The sequence below is a fragment of the Melanaphis sacchari genome, unplaced genomic scaffold (assembly GCF_002803265.2).
Source record: "Melanaphis sacchari strain LSU unplaced genomic scaffold, SCAv2.0 Contig76_pilon_pilon, whole genome shotgun sequence".
Lineage (NCBI taxonomy): Eukaryota > Metazoa > Arthropoda > Insecta > Hemiptera > Aphididae > Melanaphis > Melanaphis sacchari.
The window spans coordinates 723,200-749,213 of NW_020271544.1; the positions used below are offsets into that span (position 1 = coordinate 723,200).

General features: G+C 26.7%; 1 protein-coding gene across 8 annotated transcripts in view; it reads right to left on the reverse strand.

Moving 5' to 3' along the window:
• Nucleotides 1-26,014, reverse strand: part of LOC112601266 (solute carrier family 26 member 10) — a 68,622-nt gene that overhangs the window by 5,539 nt on the left and 37,069 nt on the right. For 5 of the 8 annotated variants that reach the window (XM_025348778.1, XM_025348776.1, XM_025348777.1 and 2 more), the window contains one exon: nucleotides 2,107-3,067. In XM_025348778.1, the coding sequence (XP_025204563.1) occupies nucleotides 2,107-3,067 (961 nt within the window). Of the gene's footprint in view, nucleotides 1-2,106; nucleotides 3,068-5,817; nucleotides 5,846-15,676; nucleotides 16,155-26,014 lie in introns of those variants that run through there. The other 3 variants (XM_025348780.1, XM_025348779.1, XM_025348781.1) reach the window with 3 other exon arrangements.

The following is a 26,014-nucleotide window of genomic DNA, read 5'->3' on the forward strand; positions in this document are numbered from 1 at the left end:
AAATAATGTAAGTGAAATATGATATACGATATTATATTAATATATTCAATTTTTTTATTATTATATCATATATTAAAAAACCGTTAATAACCGTTATTTTTTCAATAATGAATATTTTATAAAAAAATTAATTAACCACTCTATATAATATATACATACAATTTACTAATAAAAACATTAATACCTACAGATAATTATGTTATGATTGCCAATTATATAATTATGAGCCGGAATCAACAACTCATGAAGCACGTCAATCACACATGCCATTAGATCTACAGTGGTGACCCCTCATCAATAAAGAGAACAAAATATGTCGATACTCATCAGAATAATGAATGATTAAACTTGAATAATTCATATTCATTTACGTTAACTATTTAGTAAATAAACAGCGCTAAGTAATATTTTAGATAGCAAATTTGAGAAAATCAGTTAACATAAAATATAATTTAAACAGGTTAAAATATTATTTAAATTAATTATTACTTTACAATTATAAAATAAATTAAGTATATAATTTTAATTTTATTTAATGTGTTGACTTTTGCTTATATAATATAATAAGTAAATCACCACATAAATATAAGAGAACCTTTTACGCATATTTTTTGTATAATGGTGGAAGCAGTGCCGGATTTAAAACATATGCCGCCCCTAACTCAAGAATAAAAAAATGTGTTTATTTCTCAAATTTATGAATTTACTTCTATGTTTTTTAGATATATTTGTTAAATATTATATACTCGTAATATTAATTTACACAGTTATATAAATGCATAAAATGTTTAGATGATTTTTTTTTCCATTTCTTACAAAATTTACCGACTTTGGATGGAAGGGGATGTGGAAATGAAGCTCCCGATGTTCTGTGCAATAACATTTAGATAGTGGTCTACGTCAAACATACTTAGTATTTGTCTCGTGGTAAAAAAAAATTTATTACATCACACGTATAGAGAGTGTTCATGAAACTCGAAACAAACTTTAATTTATCAAATATATAATACATATATAACATAATATATGTGTGCGACACTAGAAGCTTGGCCGTATATATACTCGGGGGTAGTCCCTCCCTACATCGGCTAGAGTTTAAATGCAAGCTAGAAGAGTGTTTTATATACGAGTTACGCAATCGTGTATTTTATATTCTTGTCATGTTTCTTATTATTAAATTATCTATATCGTCTATGTTTCTTCGCATAGTGCATTGGCATGTTGCCACATCAGAATCAAGTAAACTTATGCTGTTATCTATCGCTTTGCTCACCAGACGCTGCAGGAAAATGGCATATTATTATTATTATTATTATTATTATTAAACTTAAAAGGTATAATATATGGCAAAAACGATACTTATGTGGTTTGATTTAAAACGTAAAATACCGCCAAGGTTAAACACGACTTTTTTGAAAACTAATGAGAAAATTTGAAAACTTTGAATAAAAATTAAAATCATGATATTTAAAACATCAACAAATAACACGCGCAATGTCTCAGATACGAAACATAATCAATAAAGTCATAATATCAATCTTTTATTTAAAAATGCATCACTTTAACAATAAAACATTAAGAATTTATCGCTTTTGAACCCAGAATTTTATATCAGAAGTACTCGTGCATTTAACGCGTGTTTTGAATACTATTTTCGTTTTCATCCGCCGAATTAGGTTAGGTTATTGCCTTCGATATTCGAATAGAAACAGCAGACGTACATCGTCCGGTGTAAATTCAATTATAAAATAAACTTCTAGAGTGTGCAGTTATAAGAAAACCGGGTCAAGAAATTCGAATAGTACGAGTATAAGACAAATAAATCAAGGTTACTTAAAATTACTAGTTTTTTGTTTGTTTTTTTTTTTTTTTTGAGTTTTTAATTATAATAATAATACGTGTCTTTTAATAATATACAATACACGTCTCGTCCGGCATTCGGTCGTTAATGTCGATGTACCACCCCTGCAACCACTCTCGGCTTCCCCTTATCGGGCTAAATACGTTCGGTGCCCCAAGTATAATTCGATGGATTGGGTCAAAGCCGCCAACATCACGCCCCTAACACCACCCAGCGCAAAGCCAAACAACAGCGGGTACACTCACCAGTTTGATTTGATAGTCATCCGAGAACGTGGTGAACTGGAAGAGCATCGTCCCGATAACGATCGTGATGAGCTCGATAGGCACGGGCATGAACAGCCGCTTGTTGATGAAAGCCTTCAGGTGCATGTTGTAGGACAGCAACAGGATGATGGTGATCGAGGACACGGTGATCGTGGCGAAGTTCACGTCCCGGATCCGGTTGGCGATATCGTAGTAGGTGAGGACGATCTGGAACAGCCCGTTGTGGTTCTCGATTTTGACGCCCAGCAGCTCCTTCATCTGGGACGTGACCACGTGAACGGCCGCGCCGGCTGTGAACCCGCTGACCAGCGTCTCGGACAGTATTGTGCACACGACGCCCAACCGGAACACGTACATGAGTATCTGTATGAGGCCGACCATCAGAGTGACGGCCGTGGCCACCTCGATGGACGTGTACACGGCAGCCGCGTTGTGCGGCTGCAGCGATACGGCCGGGTCGGCGAACGCGCCAGCCGTGGGATCCGCAGCCGCGTTGGCGTTGGCGTTGGCGTAAGTGCTGACCACCTTGCCGGTCATCAGGCAAACGACCGAGAACGATCCCATCGAAACGTGCTTGGACGTGCCCAGCAGACTGTAAACGATGACGGGCATGATGGCCATGTAGAGGCCGACGGTCGGGTCCACGTTGCCGAGCATTGCGTACGCCATGCCCTGCGGTATGTTCAGCACGGCCACCGTGAACCCGGCCACGAAGTCCTTGAAGAAGTCCTCGGACCAGTTATAGTTGGTGAACAGCCAGTCGATCGCCGGCACCACCGTTTTCACGTCCGACCACTTCAGCTTGGCCACTTTTTTCCGCTTGACGGTCGCCTCCAGGTCCACGTTCGGGTTGCCGTCGTGCAGGTCGTCCAGCTGGTACACCGGCCGCTTCACGTTGATGACCACTGATCCGCTCATCTTGCCCATGACTCGGCTGTAGCTGAGTGCAGATCACATCACAAAAAATTTTCATTAATATCGATTAGGCATATAACATTTATAAAAGAAAAACGACGGAATATTCTGTCACGAATCTACGTATTATTAAAATATTGGGGGTTCAGCCCCCGCGACTAGAGGGCCATCCCCTTCTTATATTGAAATTTTATATTTGTTTTATTCAAAATATGACGTGGAAAATAAATTAATAAATAAAACTTTAAAAAAAAAAAAAAAAAATCAAAAGAGATATTCTTACGTATTTAATTAATAATAATAATTATTATTTATTTTATATCAAGGTAGTCATGGATATTATATTGTTTAGAAGATAAAATATACAAACTTCGTTTATGTAATAAAAAGAAAAAAATGTATAATTTAATCATATCGTGTTTGATGTCATACAAGCGAGAAGAAAAGATCTCTGTGCATACCACTGTATATATCCATTCGAGATGATTTTTAAATAAAAAAAAAAAAATAGTTGATAACCGCATATAATGTACTGTAAATTACTGTTATCGAGCATGCCGTCAAAGTTTAAGACCAATTCGTAGATTTTCGACAGCGTATAATGTAACGTATCTAATATATTTATAATAGAATTAATGCAACGTTTACAAATAAACGGCATTAGTATATTTGTGTTCGATTCGTTTATTTAACACGTGCGTAATGAGAATAAAAGTACGTAAGTAGAACAACAACTTGATAACTATACAGACAGGTCCAAGTGTAAAATAAAAACATTGAAACACGTGCGTTGTGCTAATCACGTCATTGTAGAGCAATTGTTACAAAGTTTAATTTTCATCAATAATATCGAAGGAAAAATCAATAAAATAAATTTACTTATAGTGGATATCTACCCCAATTTCGCCTACTACAAAACCATGTACAATGTAATAAGAGTTATAAAATTAAGTCATTTAAATTATACACCAATTTTTATTGATAAAACAATATTTTATTGATTCACAGGTCTTAAAATATAATTAAAATTAGACGTAGTATTAAATATGTCTTGTAAATCTATAGCTATAGTATATTCGACTAGTTCGTATCATATCCAAATTTATCCATTTAGACGTCAGTAACAAATTTTTTAAACTATTATGTAATCGTTTTCTATGCAGAAATATCACAAGCATTCAAATAAATTTCCTGTGTTGTTATTAAAATAATATAATCGTCGTAAATGAAATAAAAATTCTTATGAACGATATTGTAATTTTTTGGTAACTATAACAAAAGTTGAATCGTACATTATCTGTAAGTCCGCTACACTTTTAGTAAGTAAGAATATTTGTATGGATTTAAACTAGGTCGAAGAGGATTAAAGTTTTCATTGCTGTACATCAGACGGATAATATTAATCTGTATATAAACAACGAAAAAACAAAATATCGATTTGTATACATTCGCTCTTTTTTCATACACTACAGTTACTATACTTTAACTTCGCCCATAAACGTATAACATAGTAAATTAATTTTGTTTTCAATCTTTAAAATTCGATAGTTCCTACACGTGTGTATCTGCACACTAGTTCATTACCACAGCGTAAACAATAATTTAAAACAGCTTTCAAAACATTTGTAACACGCGACCATTTTCCTTCCTATTTTGTACACCATACAATGTATATGATATGCATATACTTATAATATATATATATTATATATCAATAGAATAGATCACAAATACGTCGGTTATTTATAAATAAAAATGTATAAAAATGAAAATAATATAATAGTATTCAGTAAATCATTTGCAAACCGTGTATAGAGTATAAAAAAATATTACAAAAAACATAAACGGACGATACAAAAAATAATAATAATGTTGTTTTTATTATAGCACATAAATAATAATATAATACCTGATTTTATCGCTAAACCTTTTTTTATTAAATTAAAAACATAATTAAGAAATGTATATTTTATTTATTGATCAACTACCACCGACGAACCTTCACCGACATACACACACCTTTCAGATGCTTCGACTGAAGACTTAAGGTCATTATAATAACATAACAATACGATATAAAATTATAAATCTATTAAGAAAACCTCCGCCAATTAATAATTATTCTGATCTTGATTGTAAGAAACTTTCACTTTTAACTTGACAAAAACAAAAACAGTCACAAACGTTTTATTTTTCCCTCGTACTGCAAACACGCACATAATGACAGTAATATTTTATTTTAATATTCAGAAGCTATCTATATATCATTATGATGACACAGTACTTTAAAATATTCTTAAATGAATGACGCAATAACTTTCAAATATTCCTCGAGGGTGAAGTAGTAGACTAGGTATAGACGTATAGTTAATATCACATACTAAAGGGATTAAAACGTTCACTATTTCTGGTCATTTTATTTGGTCATGCGATATGTTAAAGGGTTGGAAAATAAAACTATACATTTTTTTTGAACTCGATAGTCATAGAATACATAATCCGAGTTTAAAAATTTTATGAATATTATTAATTTAAATGTAGCAAATGAGGGAAATTTAATTTAATGAAATATTTTTCACGATATTTAGATTTCAAATTTTGAAATATATTAATTTTCTTGCATATTTTAATATTATTTTCTATAAAAATATATAAGTAGAAAGGTATTTTTGTTTTAATTTCATGTTCTACTAAAAAAATTTAAATCAAAAATACATAAATGTATTTAAAAAATTGGAAAATATCTGTATTTACTAAAATAGTAAAAACACTCACGTGTCGTAGTACAAAATATGTCATCATAAACTGTAATAAACAAGATTAAATAAAAAAAATACTTATAACTAGGTAATAACAGTAAATTATGATATATGCGTATATATAAATATACTGTGAATTTTTTTTCAGTAAAGTAAAAACTTGGATAGATAATATAATAACATATTGTTTACATTTTAAAAACGTGCGCTTAAAGCATAAAATGTTCTCGTTATTTTATACTGAAACCTATCTGACTAATAAAAAGATATATTAAGTATGCATTTTTTTTTAAACAATATATACAATTTATACTCAAATAATAGTACAATAAGTAAATCTTTAAATTAATCAGAAAATAAATATTCCATGGACTAATTTTATGGGAAACTACTCATTAGTAGCACCTCTGAATTTATATATACATATATATATATATATATATAGTTTATTACTATTTTGTTTTCATTAATTTAAAGAGTCTCTAGGCTAGTTTCATTTTAGTCTTCTGAAAGGATTTTCAGAAATAGTCAGGTTACATTTGGATAACACGAGGATTTCTATAATTTGATAACTTGCTATGAAATCTGTTATAGTACTGATGCGCTAATTTTTTGGGTGTCGTAATATGTAGATAAGTTTTTCAAATAACTTACCACATGTTGGTAAAAGACTAATATGTCTAATGAGATAATTAAAAATTTGGGCTTGCCCAGTTTTGGTATCATTGTTGTAATAGAAAATTTCCATACCAGATGAAAATATGATAGTCTTAACATTGCATTATATATTAATGTGAGAAAAGATGAATTTTCGTGAGAGAAGTTTTAAAATTGTATTGGTTAATAAATTGTATCCAGAAGATCTATCTGTCTTCTAGGATTTTTTGACCTGCAGCCTGGATCCACATAAAGTTTATTATTTAAATCGCCTCCAATGATAAAGGAGTAACTTAGTGATTGCTAAAAGGTTTTTAATTCATTTTTGGTGATACAGTATCTAAGTAGGTAATATACTGATGATATACTTTGAGTATAGTATGATTTAATTTAATTAGTATTTATGTTTGTAAATTGTAAATGATATATTGGTAGTGCGGGAGAACATTATTCTGAATATATATTAAAACTTAAATTGCAGCTCCTACATGGACGGTACCATCAAGATCCAATACAGATTATCGTGGTATATGAATATTTTTAGTAGGTGTTAGATAGGTTTCTGTTATTAATGCTATGTTAATTTTTCTAAGATGAATTATGTTTTGGGGTTCGTTAATGTATTGAAATATACCGTTTGCATTTCAGAGAAGTATTTATAGAAAAAATGTTAGTTTAGTATTAGTGAACACTATTCAATAAAACTTTGTTGATGACTATGGTCAAAAGTAATATGAGAGGAGTTATTACATTTTTAAACTTGGTTAAAAAAGGAGGTCAACTGTGACGATAGTTCGTCAGCTTCTGTGGTAGTTTGAGAGTTTTTGGAAATATTGGGTTTGAGATTTAGAATGACGTATAAATATAATTGTTTCGTATTTTCTTTAACCAATTTAAGAGGTATTATTAATAGTTTTACGTGGTACAACGATTGAGATTCTTCAGTGTTAGATGTATGTTTTTGTTCGTGGAACTGATGTATGTATTTAAAAATTAAAATTAGCTGTTAAAATGAAAAATATAAAAACTCGATTTTTAAATATTCATTTTTATGTTAATGCGCTTATTTTTAGATGGAATGATACGCATTAAACAATAATTTCTTTGTCTTAATCGTAGTTATAACCCAATATCAAATGTCAGTATCATTAACAACATTTATATTCATGCTAAAACTGCACATGTGGTCTCAAGAATAAAATATTCTGACTAAAAACAAACGATTATTTAATGATTAATATTACAATAATATGATAAAAGTGATGGTAAATTATTCTAGTATAACATTTTCAATAATTAAAAATATCCATAAATAAATTTAGTCTGTGCATACACTAATGGCAAAAAAAATTCACAACCATAATCTCAGCTAAACAATAATTAAACGTAATAATTATAAATCATATTGGAGAAATATTTTTCAACGTACAATTCCATCATAAATAAATTATAAACAGTCATACTTATTTTATAATCGGCTTCGCTAAAAATTACATTAAAAGAAAAAAGTTATTCAGAACTGTAAGGCTTCATCAAACAGTTTGTTTACTAGTTTAGTAGTAGAAAAAAAATATACATACCCAAAACAATCCAAAAAAACGTATATATTTTATTGGTTGTTAAAATAACTTGCCTTGTATGTAGTTTCAAGATGTTTATCATTAACATGAAACAACTCTGTTAAGTTTTATGTCTAATAATCGTAAATCGTAACGACAAAACGTTTTTGGAAAATAAATACAAGTAACTCATTTTTAATAACATTTTAACGGAATTTCCTACAAAAAAAAATTTAATGTTGACAAAATTATACACTCAAAATTAAATAATTTATAAATTATAATATAATAATACATCACTGTACATTTTAATTTTAGTGAATCCATCTCCGCGCGAATAAGATGAAAAGACAAACGTCTTTCATTAGACAACTGACTAGAATGCAACAAAGACCCGCAAGAAATCAATGAAATTTAATAGAAAATAATAATTAAAATATAGATGGTAATTTACATCGATCATAAAAATATTGGGTACAAACTACAGTAGGTAAATAACGATTATATAACGATTGATCGATCTTAAATATATTGTTATCAGTCTTATATTTATACAACGCAATTATAAATATTATAAAGTACCTACGTTATTTAACACTCGTCCTACAAATTAACGAATATAGTCAAAAATTAACCGACGTTAAAAAAATGTGTACGAAAACTTTGAAAACCATACATGATTACTGAATTACAACATTATGATATTTATTATACATGTAAACAAGTGTTCGAAACTACAAGCTTATGACATATAATTGTTCATAAAGCATATGTGTATGTAGTACACGCACAATAATGCTATAAATTGTATTTGTTGACGACAATAATAAGTAAAATAATAAGAATCTGAAACGACAATAAAATTATATTCGATGGCAATACGAAATATACAAGATTATAACTCAATATTTAAAAAATATTAAAATAATACGTAAAAAAAATTTAAAAAATTATATTTGTGATTAAAATAGGAAGGAGGAGTCGATAAAAACTGCTTAAACAATTTTTTTATTTATGTTTTACTAATTTTTCATTTTTTTTTCACAATTTTATTACTTTATATACCATTATAATAAATGTGAGAGCAATCCAATAATAGCCCCGCCCTCTTAAATACACCACTGTATGAAAGTATATATAATATGCGTATTATTACGTAGATACTTACGAGACAAATAAACCATTTTAACACGTTCAGTGGGTAATTAAAAACACTTGGCTATAGTGCAGAATTATAACATCAACGGTATCATATAAATAAGGCTACTGTTTAGGCTAGCATGCATAATTATAATCTTTTTCTGTACGTACCTATGTGTATTTGAATAATAATAATAATCCTAATTTATATGCATACGCATTATAGGGTACTCATATCAAAACGATATTATACAAAACAATAATTACCTTCCTACTACAACAAGTCTCTGTAATAATCCTTGTAATAATTTTTATTTTTTTTGTTTTGTTAATTCTATAAATATGTATTAATAATTAAATATTATCTCTGATGCATAAAATACATATAACACAATAGTTAATCTCACAGGTAATATTCCTTTATTCGCCATTATTTAAAGTGTTTTTAGGATGGTGTGAAACCTACTCTTTAAATAACTCAAACATTTGATGCATATATTACTATACAAAATGATGTCATATTTTTAAATCTACACAGTTAGCAAAAAAAAAAGAAAATAATTTTTTTCAATTTAAGACTTATAAAGCATTGTAATTGTTTACTAATTAATTTATAAAAATAATATCATAAATCATAAGATCACTTTATATTAGAGTGGTGCTTACACATTTAGTGTCTGAAAATAAAAGTAAACTTAATTTCTTTTTTTGGAACTTATCGAAAAATAAAAATACTTAATCTTTATAAAAATCTAAAATATAAGGTATTTAAATATTTATTTACAAATATATAATAATGAACGTATTTTGAAAATTACTATAACAAATTTTTGATATATTTTATCTAGCAATTCTTTCAAAAGTCATAGATTATTATTATTATTATTACCAATAAATATTATTATTATTCAAAATAATTTAATCTTAATTTCTCGGTTTGTATTCTATTAATTCACACTCACACACACGCATGCATATATGATTAACTCATGACAAATTAAACTTGAGTCATTAATGAGTATTTTAAATATTATGTGTCAATTTTTAAACTTGACACATGTCCATAACATAATATAACTTATGAGTTGCGATAAAATCAAAGTTATTTGAATGCCAATAAAATAGTAAATAATTAGATAGGTTAAACATTAAACAAATTTTACAATGATTTTTTTTTTTTTTTGTACAAGTATACATTATACTACATAAATAAATGGTAACAAATTAGTTAAAAAATTAAATTATCGTTAATGAAAGACATTCGGATTTCATTAAGAAATATTTTTAAAAAATATAACGGTTATATTGGTTCCTACATGAATATAATCTATTTATTTTCGTTTACCAAATCATAAAAAGTTTTATATTATACTAAATAATCATACCATTGTAATAAAATGAACTTAAAAAATAAGTAATAGGTACTTTATACACTTTTTAGTCAACTGTCAATATTTGAATCATATGGTCTAAATAAAAAGTTAACCGTTTATATTAAGTTCTAAAGAATTAAATACATAATATACTTTTAAATTTATGTTTCAAATAAGTACAAAATAATATAATGTAAATTAAAATAATTACTTGTATAACATTAAAATTAAATTCAAGTATATACCTGGATACAGTAAATGTTGCCTAAAATAAAATAGAAAATTTTTTTAAGAATTAAAATAAAACAAAACTTTTTTGAATAATGAAACTTCGCAAATCTAATATCTATATACAGTTTATAGTAGACTAATTTATTTTTAACGTTGGTGTAATAATTGAATTATCCTTAAAATATAGTAGGTAGGTAGATAATTTTAATTTGTTTTAGTAGAAAAAAATACCTACTGTTAAATATATAGAAACTAATTTCATATATAAATCATTAAAATACAATTTCTACATGATATAATATATTCAATACCACATTTGATAATAAATATATATATAATGGAATATAATGGCAAAAAATTTGTAGTTAGTTAGTTACTTGAAACAAAATTTTAACCATTTTTAGATAAACATAAACCTATAAAGTCGTTTTGAAATACGACTAAACTGTCACACAACTTGTACATCGCTTTCAAATTTATAGAAATCTGCTTCAGTATAGTCAACCCCATTTTGTAATTACATCTTAAACTATGACTATACACAATAAGCTTATATTAACAACTGTATGAATAATTTTTATATTTAAATAAAAAATAAAAATAACTACTATGATTGAATAAATTTTGTTTTGAAACTAATATTCTTATTTCTTAAGTTAAATTTTCTTAGAACTATCCTTAGTTATTAAAGAAATAATTACATTTCATACAATTATATTTCTACATTTTTTACTGAATTCTAGTGCATCAATAATATGGAATTAATAAAATAAATATGTATACATTTTTTTATATTCATTAAATTATAGAATAAACTATAAAAATAAATAATTTTTTTTTTTTAATGAAATAGTTAATAATTAACTTTTAGCTAATTATATTATAATACGCTACTCTCAAAGGTCACTGAATCAGCACAAGGCATCAACAATAATAATTATAATCGAATTCTTGTACTCGTAATAAATTATCACAGTAGGATCGCATTGTATTTATTACACTTATTAATTTACATTGAGTCTATTCAAAAACAAAAACCTGCGGCGAACTCTATATAATATTTGAAAACTTTTAATTATTACATCTATATATATAAGAGTCAAGCTTGACTTATATTGGCTGAAATTCTCTCCGGATAACCTTTATTTACTCCATACTCGTACCATTATTATTTATCACTTTTCACAAGTATTATAATATAAACCAGAGTACTATAAGTACTTATAACTACTTTTTTATAATATGAAAAAAATGATATGAGGTCAAACGACCATTCGTTACTATTAAAATATACTTCAATCAATTTATTTTTAATTATTGTAAATAACGTTTATTACTTATAAATTATAATATTATACAGTAATTATTATAGAACGATCCTTTAGTAATTCTATAAGCAGATATTATTTACTATTTCATAAATATTGTTTAAGTTGAGACAGTAAACATTTGAGAACACCATTATGATACGCAACACTCGATTTTACAAAGATTTCTATTTTTTTTCTATTTTTCCAAATATTTTCATTTAACCGAAAGCATTAAGCTTGTGTGTAGCCATATTTTTAAGTGTTTCCTTTTCAAAATATTAAGTATGTAGTATACATTTAAAAAACATGCAATTACTTGCAGTAACTGTATTATGAAAATTTGTTTTTATTATGTGATTAATTTTGTATTTTATTGACAGGTACTATATCAGTTTCATAACTTATTGTAAAAAAAAATTTGAATAAATACTTTTCAAAATTCTTACAGTTTGAAGTTAAATAATAAATTTAACTGTAACTGTAAACGTTAACACGTGGACAATGTCCTAATATGTATGCCGTACAAAAAATATATATGTTTAAGCCTGTTATAATGTCTAGAAAACCTTTATGCATTATACAATACGTGAAATATATTCAATGAACAAATAATATTATTTTCATTTTTCAATATTTGTAGAAATAATCATGAATTGTTTTCATTCCTAATTGAATTCCAAGTACCTATACTTATATGTCATGAAAACGTGTACCTATATGGCTATATAATATATAGATAATATCTATTATGTTAAAATATAGGTAGTAATTCGAAATACCTATATATTACGATAATGACTAATATAAAAGTGTAATTTTACTTATAAAAAGAAAATTGTATGTACTAACATTATATAAACATACTATTGTAAATATTATAATGGGTGTATTAAAAAACAATTTTGGTGTATAAATAACAAAAATGTTTAAGATGATATTTTCAAGTGAAGAGTTCGCGAAATACATTAAACAGATGCAAATATACCTAATACAGTAATACAAATACAACATTTTTATTAGTAGTTTTAACTATTTCTTCGAAGTAATAACTTAAATTTTAATTTTTAACGTGAAGTAGTTTACGTCAAAACTAAAATTACACATGCAAATTACAATAATAATCATAAAGTATTTACCATTTTAATTGTACAATATTACTTAGAGACTTTACTATAAACAAGAAAATTATTAAATCAAATATTACGATGTTTTACACTTCAGAGTTGAAAAAATGTGTTAATTCGAGAGTTGTTAATAATAATATTGTATATCAAGTAGTGAATGTTTAATAGTTTATCATACTTCTAGCATTTTAGAAGCCATAGTTTTAATTTGGTTTTATAATTACACTCGGTCGCTGTAATAAAATTGTCTATTACACTTCTATTAATTAAAACTATTTAAGTCGATTGAAGTTATTATATTTAATTTATACATTGTATATTATATTCATAATAACCAAAAACAATTAATTAATTTAATCAATAATGTAATATTAAATTATAGACGAGAACCAAATTATAAAATACGTATTTTATTTTTAATATTGAGCCAACGATTTCCAATACAATTATAATTTTAGAATATGTAACTTATAGATTAAGTTTAATAATTCAAAATTGTTTTATATACTTTTAAAGTTCCAAAATGTAAAATTCAGAAGTTTATACTAGACTAAGTAAATAATAAATGAAACAAAAAAATAATGCATGAAGAACATTATCTAAATATACAATACAGATTTTTGAATACTTTCGTTTTAAAGCTGTGCTTTTTATCACTTCAATAATATTTTTGTGGTAGTAAGATTTTCGTTTTGCTAACTCTAATTTAAAATATTTTTAAACTTAAAAAATAGAAAAATATTGGTTATATCTATTATAATGATTACTAAATTTTTCAACAAAAAGAAAAGCAGAAATCTGTGCCGTATATTAAAAAATAAAGCATAATAATTCTATTACATTTACTATATAATATTCATTCACCCGTGAAAAAAGTTTAAAAACGTCCAGTAAAATCAATATTCAACGGCTGATTGTTTAAAGGAAATAAAATATAATTTAAATACTTTGTTTAAAACAATTCATGTTTGTGTACCTAAAAAGAATTCTAAATTTTTTGCATAATCGTGTCATATCTACTTGATCGAAGTATATTATTACAATATTATATTCGTAAAAAGTGATAAACACTCATGATTAAGGTCACATAGAGAAATTGGCATCACGTTCTTTATACAAATAATATTTAAAACTCATGGGTTAATTTTAAATTGAACACAAATAAAAACCAAAATTATGTATTGAAATAATATATTATTATGTTTTAAAAATAGTTTGAAAAAATTATTTTCATGAAAAGCATAAAGGATCCTATTTTACATGCTTTATTTTAATTTTACTTACGATTTTAAGAAACAAAATTAAGTAATTCAAGAATTTTCATCTTATAATGTAATCAAAACTGTAATTTCTTTATAAAATATTTCTTACAAAAATTACTACAGACAGTATGGGTTTTATATATAACCCATACTTTATATTATATACGTTTTATTTATATTATATAAATTATTGTTTAACACTCGTATTACGAAAAAAACGAATCAAATTATCGGTACACTTGCCGATTTAAAGAATTTTGAAATAGTGACTGATGTGTAAACAATATAATAACATGTAATTTAAATTATCAATTAAGGTCAGTATGCGGGGATCCAGTTGTATATACTATACGTTTATATCTAATGTCTAATTTTAATTCGAATAATAAAATGTTTAAAGCATTACATGTTTAACATCTCGTAATTATGAATAGCCGTATCCAATCTACTATCCAAATACACGAGTAGTGTGCGTATAGAAACATTAAACTGGTTGTTGGATTAAGGTACACACTACATTATAACACAATTTATTATTCTTAGTTAAAGTTACATAAAAAGCAATGATACGGAGAAAATTAGTATAGTTCGATACGATGAATACCATATGAAAATATAACGTAAACCTAATTTTTTTGTATCGCGTATTATAATACAATAAAAAGTTATATAATATTATCCTCTACGAGCTTATAATTACATTGTATAAAATTCATACCTATGCATAGTTGGACATTCTTTTAAAATTATATAAAAAACATTTTATTGTTTTACAATTCGACATAACTTAAAATACTTACAGCAGATATAAACTATTCAGGTTAGGTACACTACATGAAATAATGTTCGAAATAAAATCTACGAAATGGTTTTTCTTTTATAATTAAAATTATTTCAAATAATCATTACGATAATACAATATTATGCTTGAATATAAACCCAACTCTCACTACATGTTTAAACGTTTAGGAATTCGGAAGAATTATTACGTGCGCGTTGTTAATGACATTGCTGCAATAAACCTAGTTTTTAAAACATAGTGTGCCAATAGTGTAACAACGTATCTTCGTTCATGATAAATCTGACAAAAAAAAATTTTTGCAAAATTATGTTTGGAAAATTATTTTAAAAAAAAACGAAAAATCGCAAAAAAATCGTGTCTAAAATACCCGATCAAACGGGTTAATATGATAATATTTTGATGGGTAAAAATACATACATTGTTACCTATTTATATCTCACAGACACGGGCCAAGTGATGTTGTTTTCGTTTGTTGGCAATTTAAATACAATAATAATAATAATAATATATATTATTATGTTTTGTTCCGTTACGTCACGATTTGCGATGGGTTTAAAAACGCACAACACACACACAGACGCGCGCACGCGCTCACGACTTAGAATATTGCAAACTACACTTATTCCACAGGTATCGGCACGGTGAAAAAAATGTCAAACACTACAAACCGTAACGGTTTTATTGATTGTTTTCTTTTTTTTCTACGAACGACAATTAATTTTATCACACGCGTTGACGGATAACGTGTGATGCGAAGACAAAACGAAAACACAGCGCCAGCAGACACACCACGTGGATACGACGCGCGACAGAAACCAAATATCGAAGTCGACCCGCAGCACTGGCGACGTACTACGGCCAGAGGACTTGATCGTTGTGACGGACTTCGTGGCGGTTTTGCTGCACTTTATTTAACCGGCGACGTCCGGCGGTTTCGAGGACGCGCGCGGACCGCTGCGGGCTTGGGCGACTCATCCGCGCACCGGCGACAAGGGTGGGGGATCGATCTATGACGGACGCGCGCGGGTCGTGCTGATTTTTTTAAACTTTTTTTTTTTATTTTATTATTTTTTTTTTTTTTTCATTTTCTCCGATGACAATTAACGCGTACCTAAATAATTGTCGACGGGATAGTTGCAATTATATTATCATTATCGTTATTGAAATTATTTACGATTCGTTATTATAATAATGCCTACCTAATTATAATAAATTATTACCTACGCGAAAACCTCCAACGGTTAACCGCGTGATATACCTACAGTGATTGTCGGGGTATAGGATCATCCGTATAATGGTCGAGGTAGTCACGTGTTTAAGGCTAGATTATAGGTAAGATAGAGTTTTGAAATAAATCCAAAAAATTGAAAGTTAACATATTTTTCATAGATACGCCGCAGACAGTAGAACAAAAATATAGTACAGAGTGGTTAATGGATATAGGTGACGGTAATAATTATTAGAAACATATGTTCAAAAATAACAACACAATTTTAATTATTTTTCGAGGATATTATACGAGTTTCGTGTGCATTGTTTTATTATTCGCTTTAAAAAGTTATACGAGCACGAGTAGGTTAGGTTAGGTTTTCTGATGATTATTTTTTATAAAGGTTTATTTTTAGCTAAATTACAGTGTTTTATTATATTAGTTCATAAAATTTTCATTTAAAATTAAAGAATGATTAAACTTTTTCATTCTGTAGAACAATTTTTTACCCAGCTGTCCATCATAATACATGGTTATATTAATATGTCCCATCATATAAATCTTCATATATTTTTTGGCAATGGATTTTTTTCTAAGTCTAATTAATTAAAAATAATTAATATTTTTAAGACTGTTACTCCACTCAAACCAAATTACATTCGATACAAAGATCCCCTCTATGCATTTTTCGTTACTATTGTCGTCATCGACGATTACCAATATTTGACTTAATGTTGCGGATTAACCTGACGAAATCACGAAACCGTCTGACTGGACGAAAATACTTCAATATATTTAATACAATATAATGAATAATAATATTTATTGTATAATTTATAGAGTATAAATACGAATAAAGAGACGACAATTTAAAATTTCTAAAATGCAGGACGTGATTTGAGACTTATAAAATAATTTATATACATCATATGCTTCCAAATACGGATATTATACTAAGATTAAATTTAATTTTGCACATTTTACTATGCATTAGGTTATATTTTATTTTTTTATGCATATTTCAAGAATCTTTTTATGAATGTCGGTCGTACCTAAAATAGCTTATTGATTTTGAAAGTAAGTTCAGAAAAAAAATTATGATATTTGACGTTGCACGTCGGTGGCCTCAAGAAGTACTAAAATAATTTAGTGAAGTAATCAAAATACTATTAATATTTTGTTTGCCAAGCATATTTTTACGATTTTAAGATCATAATGAAATCCTAGTGAACAATTAGTCACAAATTCACAAACTCTTAAATTTATAAAATTATCGATAAATTTATATCGATTAAAATAGTAATAATAATAATAATAATAACGAAAATTGATAGTGTTCGCAATGCGCGAAACGCAAACATTCTTTTAAATGAAAAGTACAATTTATGATAAAAAAAAAAAAAACGGAAAAATATAGTACAAAATACAACGGTATACGCATGTGATTGCATGTTGAAATTTCGCGACCCAATCGCATAAACTGGTAATTCTAGTATCCAATACTACATTACCGCGGGGATCTTGTGGACGCGCGAAATCGGTCACTGCAAAGTGTGACTGTGAATATGCTTGCAAACATGTTGTTTTTTTTTATATATATATATATATACATTATACAAGGTGATTCCTCAAAAGCCTACTTATCGCTTCCCCCTCTCTTCTTTCTCTTCTTCGTATTATCGTACGATATTTTAGGATTTAAATTTTTGAAATTTTCCTTATTCCTAATAGATGCCCTACACACTGAATATACAAATCGTATTTTCTAGTACACAGTCCCGTTGCGCGCACACGTACATCAGTGACGTATTTGAGAGGGATGCTAAAATCAATCGGTCGCCTCTCCCCCGACTATGGTTTTTTTCACAAATAATATTCTACGTTGTTTATACGTCTCCGTATTTAATTGGGTGGGTACCTAATAAGTAATAGTTGTTTTTTTTTTTTTTTATAAGAAAATATTTTTCGTGTTGTCGTTTATCATAACTATTATGTTTTGGTATACCCTATAATTTGAATAAAATATTAAAAATGATTCCTTATTCGCTTATTTAAGTGTTGCATCTACCAAACGCAGCTTTTCCACGCTTATAAGGTTTTAATACACGTGTCAAGTATTATTAATAATTATATTTTAGATATTTTTATGACTCTATAGTATAAAGTAACGACATTAAAACAAATGTACTTTTTATTGAAATGTAAATAATGCTTCAAATGTTTAATTTCTCAATTTAGGTAATAATATAATACAAATAAATGTTTATATTTTTCGTTTCAGTTACTACTGTCCTGATATGCGCTATTTTACTTAGCATGTCCTACATTCCTACATAAACTACCTCACATTATAGCCTTAGCTTATCAACATATTTAATTAATCTAATTACTTAAAATGTGCAGCTATTATCAAATACTTTTTAGTTCAAACATTTTCTAAGATAAAAGGGGGACAATATCGTTTAACGGGTTTGACATTACTTAATATTTTTAATTCCATTATTGTTAATGATGATATTAACTGATTTTCAATCATAAAATAATCTTATAGATACATATTAATCAATAAATTTAGTTAAGTTTTATTTTATCACACACCTATTACCTGCGTATATTATATATTAAGGTCTTCTTTATCATAGCTCCCTCCAAACTGAGGTGATCTTTCAAGTCCAGAATTTATATAAATATATGATACAGTAAGTACATTATAACATAATTTATGAAGTACATTTTATAATTTGTGAAAGTTGTAATAAATATTTTAAAACTTACTTTATGTGATTTTAATATCTAATGAATAATGATTAAATATAATGTTAATTTTTATTAACAACCATCACTCGTCATTCTAAACCCAATTCAAGCATGGTATTGAATAACTCGGAGATAAGGACTCTTTCGAAATTGAACATCCAGAAATATAATTTTTCAAAATTGAAATTTCTGTCAACATTTTAGGTATTTAAAAACGCAGTCTACAATATTAATAGTAAACTTATATGCATTATATATTTATATAGGTATTTTGTATACATACACGAAAATTTGAGAAACAAATAATATTTATACAAATGAAACACAGTTAAAGTACAGAGAACGATTGTGATCAGCGAATCGCCCTGTACATCATTACTACTATTATTATTATATAATGATATCGGGTTGTACCTACTCATATACCAGCAACGAATGGACCTTGCAATACTCTAACGCTCCGTTATAGTTCACCGCGAAACGGCATATAATATAATAATAATAATAATAATGATTGATGATATGCCTATTAGAAACTATTAAACATGGGGTTTTGTTTTTAATTTCATGTATCTAACTTGATTTTCAAACTAGTAGTTTCTGAGTTTCCAATCTTTGTGTAAGTATTACGGATAATATATAAAACATCAAGGCAATGAATTATGATTATTTGTAATTTATATACTAGATTAAATTTTATATATTGAAAGTATTTGAGTAAAAGTTTCAAATATTTATTTTTATTTTAAATTTGAATTATATAACATGTTTTGAATGTTTTTATATTATTTATTACAATAATATTACTTTAATATTCGACGAAAGCGAAGCAATGTAATCATCATCATATATTTAAAATTTTAAAATTTATGATTTTAAACATATAATAATAATCACAAGGACAAATTGTAAAATTTAGAAATTAGTATCGGTGGTACTACTATGATGAAAATGAAAACAAATAATATAATTAATGACCACTTGGTATATTATATTTTTTAATGTGTAATATAAAATTATTTAATAATTATATTTTTCATAATAAACTTATCAATTCAAATCATTGACTTATACAACAATAGTAGTTATAACAAGCACATTTATGTTATTTTCTAATAAAAAAACAACAGACAAAATGAATAAAATGTTGGAAAAACATTTCAAAAATATTCTCAAAATATTTGAATAATATATACTAGTATATACTAGTATTTTAAATAATTTTAAGAAAAAGTATTCATTACAACCTTCGTATACATAATATATACATATAGTATGTATGTCTATATATAAATACTTTATTTTATGTATTAGCCATAGTCCCCTAACCATCAAACCTGCTATCAAAGACTATTAAAATACAAATCTAATTATCTACAACTTTATAATAGTTTATACAGTTTAAAAACTTAGATATTGCTCATTTCAAATTCGATTTATAATTATTTTGATATATCAGAATTTCTAAAACGTTTCATCTGTTTAACAAAATACAGTAATAATGGACGGTTTAGGTATTACCACAGGATAATACTGAAATGGTATGTAAGTCCTAATATTTAAAAATACTGAAAATACAATCTTCAAAAAAACTTTTAATAATCTAAATATCATAATTGGAAAAAAATAACTAAGTGATAATAATAATTATAATTTGATGCATGATTAAAAGATATAATAGGAAAGAGCATACTTGGTGAATCACTCTGTATATTCGTATTATGTTACGTACACGCCAGTTATAATATGTTATTATATACAGTAACAGTCGAGTCGCTACAGCCGGGACATTGCGAGACACAAAAAAAACATTTTTTTTTTTTTATTCGTCGATTAAGTGTATACCTAATAACAATATTGGTAATACCAATTCATAAATTTTTTACCATTCCAAATTCGAGCAATAATAATAAATATAATACATCATTCATAGATCTTTATACTCGAAAGAAACGTGATTGATGAAACATGCTATGATCTAAATAATATGTAATATCCTATGTACATGTTATACATATTTAAAAAAAACAAGCCAACGTATAACAAGCTGCATAGATAATATTATCATATAATGTGCGTTCGTTAATAATGATATTGATTGGTATTAAATTATAGCAGTTAACACGCGCGTATAATAGTAGAGTAGTGTTTATATAAATTTATTATAACAGTATTATTATTGTGTATACATTATATACTATAATAATTAAGACATACATTTATAGGTATACTCATAGGTACTTAACATTATAATTATGAAAATAACTCCACAGCCTGTCTAATACGTATTCACAGTTTAACTACTGAACTAATTTTGATGAACTTTGATATAGAGATAGTTTGAACCCTAAGAAGGTACATGAAACAATTTTTCTAAACCAACTCCCCAATAGGGTAAAATTAAATAACTACTTTAGTGTGATTAAAAGTTAACAGCATGGATATAAATAGACATTTTGATGGGTGTTAATTTTAAATAGTAGACATAATTTAAGAAAGATGTTTTAAAAATTAAATCCCTAAAGAGGTAAGGGAGTAGCAAAGTTTATATTGGAAATAATATATTTATGGTAAAATTTACTAGAAACTTAGTATTAATCCGCTTCAAAACAATAAATAAAATACGTATTTTGGCGGTTTTAAAAATTACAGAAATAAAAGGGGGGTGGCAAAGATTTAATATTTAGTAAACATTTTGATGATGAATATTTTTTATTAACTATTTTTTATGCAAGCAAGCAATGTTATTTCTTTTTAAATTTCATAAATGGCCAGTTAAATTAAGTAGCTGTATTAAATATAGTTATTTACTTCTGACAAACTTTTCATCATTTTTTTTATAAGCTAAATAGTAATACTACTTTCTTATTATCACTCAAAAATGTGTGTTTGTGTGTGTGTGTGTGTGTGTGTATTATATACTTTGTAATTATTCATCGAGTAGTTATAAACTATATAGTAAACAAAAAAATCTCAATCTTCATTCGCTATTCAAGATTAAGTAAACTTTTCAGATTTACTTAGTTTGAAAGTTTTTTAAACGATTCAATTCAGTACTGTACTACTGTCATCGTAACTGCTAATTCCAAAATACTGCAATCGTTTTTATTTATACTAACAAATTATATGTAACAAAAATGATGGGATCGCATAATTTATCCGACACAATTTGTAAGACTCTGTATACAATATACGAACATGCCTAATACATCACGACGTATGTTATGAAATATTTTAATAGTATCTACAGTCGGATTACATCGACTTAGTATATTATTTCCTAAAATTTAAATTATTTCGTTTTATTTAAAATGTATTTATTAAATTATATAAAAATTAGTTATGTTGAAAATAACAGATATATTAGGTATATTATACCTACCTGAAACATTAATAAATAAATATATTAAAATGTATATGTATATTTAACTTTAAACACCATAAAACATCTTTCTCTCTCTTTTCAAATAAAAGAAATCTAACTAATAACTGTATTATAATTTATTTATTTTTTATGCGTTTTATATACAGTATTTAATTACATATATTTTATAAATATGTTCTATACTTTATTGTTTTAATAAATATTTTACACAATTAAGTGGTTCGCATTTGCATAACTACTGTTTGATATATATTTTATTTAATCAAATAGTAAAAAATATCTAAAACTAAACTTTTTGATCAATAAGAACCATCAAACATATTAGATGCCTAAACATATTACTTATTAGTGCCTTATGCCTATAGTTAGTCATATTTTATACACACAACTAAATAATAACCATTTTCAATATGTATAATATAGTTAAGTACCTATACAAACAATTGTCATTTAAAATATTATGATCATGTAGAACATACTTAGATAAAGAACGATTACTTATAAGTACAATTACAAAACAAAATATACATGTAATTAAACTATAATTCAATGATTATTAAGTAGACGTATTAATCTTTGTATAGATTAAATTTACTGTCTTAAAATTACAAACACTGTCAACGATAAAGAAAAATATTTACACCTATGTTAGAATGAAACAAATTTAGTACAAAAAATATAAATTCCGTTTACAAACCTATCGTATATAGCTTTCCGAGAATACATGCAACATTACGTATATGTAAATACGATTAACGTTTAGAATAAGTTATTACGAGTAATACGATATAGTTTATTTTAAAATGATAAATTATAATGCGTTAATCAGATGTGTATAGAATATTAAAATATAATTACTAGCCATTAATAGGAAACTACTGTCACATTCTTGAGGTCCGAGTACCAATCGTTTTCACTAGAAAAAATTGTGTCTAATTATTGGGTGTGTTAGAAATATGAATTAAAAAATTAGAATTATAATTCAATAGCAACAAGTAAACCTAAAATGATAGAAAAATACCTTTTTTTTTATTTTCCTTTATAAAGTACTATAACAGATTCATAATGTACAACTTAATTAAAATAAATATTTTTCAATTTAATCACTTAAAGGACCATAAAACACTCAAAATTGACATGTATTTAAAAATTCACACAAAATCTGACAAAAAAAATGACACCAATAATATTTTTCTGCGTTGAATAGTTTTCGAATTACGACGTCTTTAAAATAACGTGTGACGTCATAAGATCCTACTCGCGGCGGTGACGTACCTATTTACATGTGTTACTAATCGGGTATGTTCTCACTGTTCTTAGTAAATTGATTCCTATATTGTGATTTTAAACATTAAATATTTCACATAATTTTCTAAACATGTAAGTATTATCTTTGTGATATGAATATATCATACCATGCTATGATATTATTTATTTATGACAAATAACATCTGGTTCATTTGAGTGACAAAACAATGTATTTTATTACGTATTAATCATTATTATTTATTAATTTATTATTATTACATGTATGTATACAGACGTTGTTTACAGTTTAAATTTATTTAGTATTGTTGTAAGTATTGTATTGAAAAAAAATCAATACAATTTTTGTAACATATGTAGGTATTTGAAAAAAAAAAATATATTTGTACATACAGTAGGTAATTATAAATACAGAAATTAGGTAGGAAGTTTATCGTTGGGCCGAAATCCTACATATACATCATTTTCTTCTGGATAAGTCTGTCTTATTTTATAAATCACACATGATGGAATAACTATCCTATTTCCCTTTCCAATCGTTGTCCATGCATTTATCCACGAAATGAATTGTTTGTAAGCCAAGTATCGCCAGACTTTATTTTGGGGTTCACTTTTACATAAAACTTTTTTTTTCTGTTTATTTTTAGACTTTAAAATCGTTTTATGACGAGAAATATTTAAAACGTCTTTGTCTAAAACTAGTTTGTTGAATAACACATTGTGTGTCTCACAACCAACTATTCCACTAACTTGTTTTACTTTTTCACTTTCTTGACAACAGACGCTTTCTTGATTTGTCGTCATTACTACGCACTGACCACATTTGCACCAATTTAATTTACCACTTCGATTATCTACGTTAATTTCAAAATCATTATTTTCATTAAAATTGTTTGAATCCCGCTCATTTATACAATTTGGTTCAAATTGATAAGGTTTACACTCACCATAACGAACAGCAACTGATCCAAAAGTAGACTAAAACATTACTGTTGTAATACTGATCGATATTTTGTAAACAATGTATAATAAACTGAAAATTGATAATATTATTGTTTTAATAATAGTCGGTTGATCTATTAATTTACGTTCTTCAAAACTAAAGTCTATAATTAAATCGTAATTCGTAGTGTACAAAATTACTTCGAAGGAATTTCTCTCGTATTTTTTTTTTTTACTTGTGTATTGAAAACGTTGGAATAAACCACCAAAAATAAAAGATAGCATAAAAGATAAAATTACATATAAATAATAGGAGCAATATATTATAATAGTCGCATAAAGTAATACATTTTTTAAATATTTGAAAACATGATTTAACTATAGGTATAGGTATTAATTTTTGTAATAATTTACACTACTTAAACCTAGAATACTTTTTTGATTTTAATTCTTCAATATCTGGCTTTGGTGTCTGTACAATATTTTTTGGTATTAAATTTTTTTCGGGTAGTTTCAGTGGTCCCGAAGAACCTTCAATCGCCATCAAATGGATCTTGTTCATAATGTCTATTCTCCAATTTCCTTCCGTGTTTTCATACGTATTTTTTATTGTATACCGTCCTAGAGGTTTGGAATAAACCATTTTATCTCCAACTATTTTTTTGTCGGTATTACTGTTATGATCTAAAATAGCAATTATTGATCGAATATACATGCCTTCGTACTTCAAATGTATACGTTTTGGCGTATACTTTAAACGTGTGTTGTGGTATGACTCTAGGCGGCCCGTGTGAATAAAATGTTTAACATGAGGCAAATCTTTCAATAAATCTTTGGCAGTGATAATTTTTTTTAACGCAAAATACAAATCACTATTTTTATGAATCCAAAGTTTATTTTTTATTTCTTCATCAGTGAGTGGATCATGCTCACATTTTTTTATCTGTCCATTATCATCATTCCACTGATGAATATTTGAAATGTGATACAAAACTGATGTAAATTTTTCAACTAATACAGTTCCATTACCATTGCACGTTTGAGCAGACCACCATAAGTGGTTTATTATACTTGTTTTCCACATAAAGGCACTATGATGATTTTTTTCTAGAGTTTTTAGTCGTTTTGTCAAACTTTTTGATAAGTGCCAAACATCGAACTCATGTTCGATGTTCGGATGATGTGTTCGAATATA